The following is a 4,410-nucleotide window of genomic DNA, read 5'->3' as shown; positions in this document are numbered from 1 at the left end:
CCCCTTTAAGAAATGATGGGCCTAGCCACTGGGCAGACAGGTAAAAAGTTCAACAATTTCTGCTTATTCAACAGCCTTCTACTCCTATAAATTAGCTGACAGAAGGACAATACTATTTTTCTCTAATATAAAAAAAAGGCAGCCCACACTTTAACACACACACAAGCAGCCTACAGTTATTAAGACACCTAACCTTTGTTTGATTTTAGAAAAAGCCGATCTATCGAAATATGTCTTTTTTTTATACATACCATACAGGATAATCGTTAGTTACTTATGAAAATGTGGCTATAACGTCTGAGTTTAAGGTGAGAACCATGTCATGAAAAAGCCAGATGCTTTCCAAAACTTCCCGGTGACGACTTAAACCTGGTCCAAAGTTAAGTGACTACCTTCATAAAGAAGATCATCCACGTACATATTCTAGAGACATTCAGGTGGAAGCAGTTTTGCATTTCCAGACATTGCACTTCTGTAATTGGGGTAGAGCCAGAGCTAGGAAACATTTAAAGATTCACTTAGCAACTTGCCTCCCTGTGCCAGAAAAACACGTAAATCAAGAAAAATAGAACTGCCAGCAATTTCACAATTCGATTTTAACTCTTCTCGGGACTAAGGGTCGAGGCAAGCTTGTGTCATGTCTCTCACTATTTTAGCTTTCCATTATTCTAGGCCATCACAAATTTAGAATGCGAAAAAGCTAGCAAAGAGTTACCAAAAGTCATTTTATTGACAAAATAGAATAATCAAATATTTGCTCTTAGGGTAGTCTCTAAACTTTTTACAAAAAAAATGTACAGAACAGTATAACTTTTGATATATACATATATTACAAGATTAACAAATAATTATATAAATACATCCTTTAACATATGAAACCCGTATTTATTTGGGGCGTACTCAAGACATGGTTTTTTTTAAGGCTTTGCTTGTTCCTAGTCATTAAAGATTTCCCAGATCCTGCAGTCAATCATGTCTTTGTAATCCAAGGGATCCGTTCAAAATAAGGTAGGGAACCTCCTCCCCGCCCCAAAACATGCCAGTGCAGCATCTCTCAACTAGGACAGTTAATGCTCCTCGCCTTCAACTGTGCAGTCAAATTAACGCCTTCATCAAGGCTTCTCGCCTATAAATGCGAGGGGGGATCTGAGAGTCTTCAGTACCAGGTACATTGTTCTAACCAGTCTTTCAAGTCCCGGGCTAATGGATACCATTAAGAGTTCATTATCATGCTAATAGCAAGAAGGGGTGGGGGGAAAATCAGAGGAGAGAGGGGGTGAGCGCAAAGTGTTCCCAGAGCCCAGCAAGGAGCACCCCCCTCCCCCCTTTGCCCTCAGACCTGCGACAGTGGCATCTGCTTGGGGTAAGTCACCGAGCTGGCCGTGCTCGACCTCCAGGTCAGGCCGGTGCTGCCGTCGCTGTACATGGAGCCGCCCCCTCCGGCGCCGCCCCCGGCCGCGGCCTTGCTGCCCCAGCAGCAGCGCGTGCAGAAGGCCCGCCAGGAGTCCAGCGTCTTGCCCGACCAGATCCAGACGCCCGAGGTGATGCCCACCAGCAGGCAGACGAAGTACTTGAGCATGAAGACGGCGTAGTGGGGGCGGCGGGGGGCGGCCGAGGCCAGGCAGGGGCAGTTGTGCGCCGCCTCCCAGCCGGGCCGGTTGTGCTGCTCGTAGAAGAAGCAGGCGACGAGGGCGGCGGCGGGCACGGTGTAGAGCACGGTGAAGACGCCGATGCGCAGCATGAGCTTCTCCAGCTTGTCCGCCTTGCAGCCGCCGCCTCCTCCTCCCGCCGTCGCCGCCGCCGCTCCCCCCTCCTGCCGCCGGAGGGCGCTGCGGATGCGGAAGAGCGACACGAAGCCGGCCAGCAGGAACATGCCGCCCAGGAAGAGGTAGAGGACGAGCGGCGCCAGCACGAAGCCGCGCAGGTTGTCCAGGTTCTGGTTGCCCACGTAGCAGATGCCCGCCACCGGGTCGCCGTCCACCGAGCTGAGCGCCAGCACGGCGATGGACTTGACGCTGGGCACCAGCCAGGCCGCCAGGTGGAAGTACTGCGCGTAGCCGGCGATGGCCTCGTTGCCCCACTTCAGGCCGGCGGCCAGGAACCAGGTGAGCGACAGGATGACCCACCAGAGCGAGCTGGCCATGCCGAAGAAGTAGACGAGCAGGAAGACGAGCGTGCAGAGGGCCGGCCCGGTGGTCTCGTAGTGCACGTGCTCGGGCTCGCGCCCCGCCTCGTGGCCGCCGCACGCCACCTGCTCGTGGCCGGCCACCAGCCGCACCAGGTAGCCGGCCGAGACGAAGAGGTAGCAGGCGGAGAGGAAGATGATGGGCCGCTCCGGGTACTTGAAGCGCTCCATGTCGATGAGGAAGGTGGCCACCGTGGCCAGCGTGGAGACGAAGCAGAGCACGGACCAGAGCCCGATCCAGAAGGCCATGAAGGTGCGCTCGTCGGCCGTGAAGTAGGGGTTGTGGCAGGGCATGGCGCAGTTGGCGATCTGGCCCGTGCGCACCCGGTTGTAGAGCGGGTGCCGCTCGCTGGACACCGACACCATGGGCGCCCGGCACTGGCAGCCCGACTCGCAGGAGGAAGGGGGCGGCGGCGGCGGCTGGGCCCCTCCCGCCGCCGGGGGCCGCAGCTTCCCCCCTCCCCGGCCCGGGGGCTCGGCCTTGCCCGGGCCGGCGGGCTTGGGGGGCGGCGGCGGGTGGCCGGGCAGCAGCGGCGCCGCCGCCGTGGTCAGGTCCGTGCGGTTGTCGTCCATGCACAGGGTGTCCGGGTGGCCCTGCTCGGGCAGCCGGTCGCAGCGCATGCGGTCGGGCCAGGCGAAGCCGTACTGCCGCATGAGGGGCGCGCAGCCGGCCCGCGCCCGCTCGCACACGCCCCGGCAGGGCGGCAGCGGCTTCTTGTAGTCCTCCAGGCAGATGGGCGTGTACATGCTGCAGAGGAAGAACTTTAGGTCGGGCGAGCACTGGATCTCCACCAGCGGCCAGAACTGATGCACCTCCAGGCCGGCTTCGTCCTGCGTGTCGTGGTTGAACTGGTTGGGCATGTAGGTGTTGTTGTAGCCGATGCCCTTGCAGAGGGGCACCGTGATCTCCTGACACGAGAGCTCCTTGGCCGCGGCGCAGCCGGAGGGGGGCAGCAGCGCCAGGGCTAGGGCCAGGTACGCCGCCAACAGGTGCCCGCGATCCATGCTCGGCGCCGGGGGGGCGCTCCGGATGCCAGCCCCAGCCCGAGCCCACCACCACCTCCTCCTCCTCCTGCGCTCACAGCTCCCCTCGCCCCGCTCTCATCGCTCCGAGCATGGGGTGGCGGCAGCAGCAGCAGTAGTAGTAATAGCAATAAGTCCAAGTGCCCGGCGTGCAAGTCCACCGATCGGGGCTGGGGCAGCGCGACTTCTCCACGAGAAATAAAACAATAAAAGAAACCGTAATAAATAAATAGTAAGAGTCCGGCGGTGAACTTCTCCGCCAAGGAAAACCAAAGCTCACAAAAAACTGAAGTCCGAGTTCAGGCTCGCCCGCTCCCGTCACCTGAGCCACCGAGAAGCGCTCTCGGCTCTTCCCCCGACCCCGGCGCTTATGAATAGTTATAGCGGGAGCCCCCGAGGTCCCGCCTCCCGGCCAATCCGCGAGCCTCCCAGCGCCGGGGGGCGGGGCCGCCGACTTCAGCCTGCCAAACTCTCTAAAGGTGGATCGCGTCTGCTTGCCCCTCCGGTTGTGAGTTCTTTATTTCTCTCCCCCCCCCCTCCTTTTTTTTGTTCCCCTTTTGCAATTGTTATTCATGCATGATGAAGCGTTTTGTGTCCGAGTTGTAGGTTTCTGATGCATTTACAAGGGTCATGAAAGAGTGAACGCAATAAAAAAACTGACGGCCCATTAGCGTCCCCCTTTTTTTATTTTTTTATTTCTTGGACTCTTGTTTCTTGAGTGGTGATGCTTCCTTCTGTTCAACAGATTTACTAGGCTGGTTTTTTTGTGTTTATGTATGCATCGGAAAATGTAGCTTTTTCTACTTAATCATTCGAAAGGTAATTTCAGCTGCAATTCACTGCAGGTTGCGTGCCCAGTTTAAGAGTTATCCAAAAATGAGCATGTGAGCATTTGAAACAGGAAAAGTTCCTTCGCCGTATGAGCAGCCCTACAGAGTATGCACTGTAAAACTCATGTACAGCTCCATGTTTTCATAAGCTTTATGTTGGTATCACAGCCTTCAAAGATTCCACTTTTATTTTAAGGCAAATACAGCTACGGCAACTCCCTGTTGTTAAACGGGGGGAGGACAATTCAGCAATAATGGAAAAGGCGATCCCTACAGTTAAATGGGATTTGCTAAACTATTTTTTAATAACCACCTGAGTGTGATGGTGACTCTTAAGGAGAGGTAAGTAATAGCACACTTGTGTTCCTGATG

At 55.6% G+C, this 4,410-nt stretch overlaps 1 protein-coding gene across 1 annotated transcript; it reads right to left on the bottom strand.

The window, feature by feature from the left end:
* Positions 1–705: 705 nt before the first annotated feature.
* On the bottom strand, positions 706–3,614 carry FZD8 (frizzled class receptor 8). The gene has a single exon (XM_029588557.1). The coding sequence runs from the start codon at positions 3,188–3,190 to the stop codon at positions 1,334–1,336; it is 1,857 nt and encodes a 618-aa protein (XP_029444417.1). The 5' UTR covers positions 3,191–3,614; the 3' UTR covers positions 706–1,333.
* Positions 3,615–4,410: the final 796 nt, after the last annotated feature.

This window comes from Rhinatrema bivittatum, chromosome 2 (assembly GCF_901001135.1).
Source record: "Rhinatrema bivittatum chromosome 2, aRhiBiv1.1, whole genome shotgun sequence".
Lineage (NCBI taxonomy): Eukaryota > Metazoa > Chordata > Amphibia > Gymnophiona > Rhinatrematidae > Rhinatrema > Rhinatrema bivittatum.
Note: the sequence above shows the minus strand (reverse complement) of the source record. Positions and strands in the feature narration are given on the sequence as shown.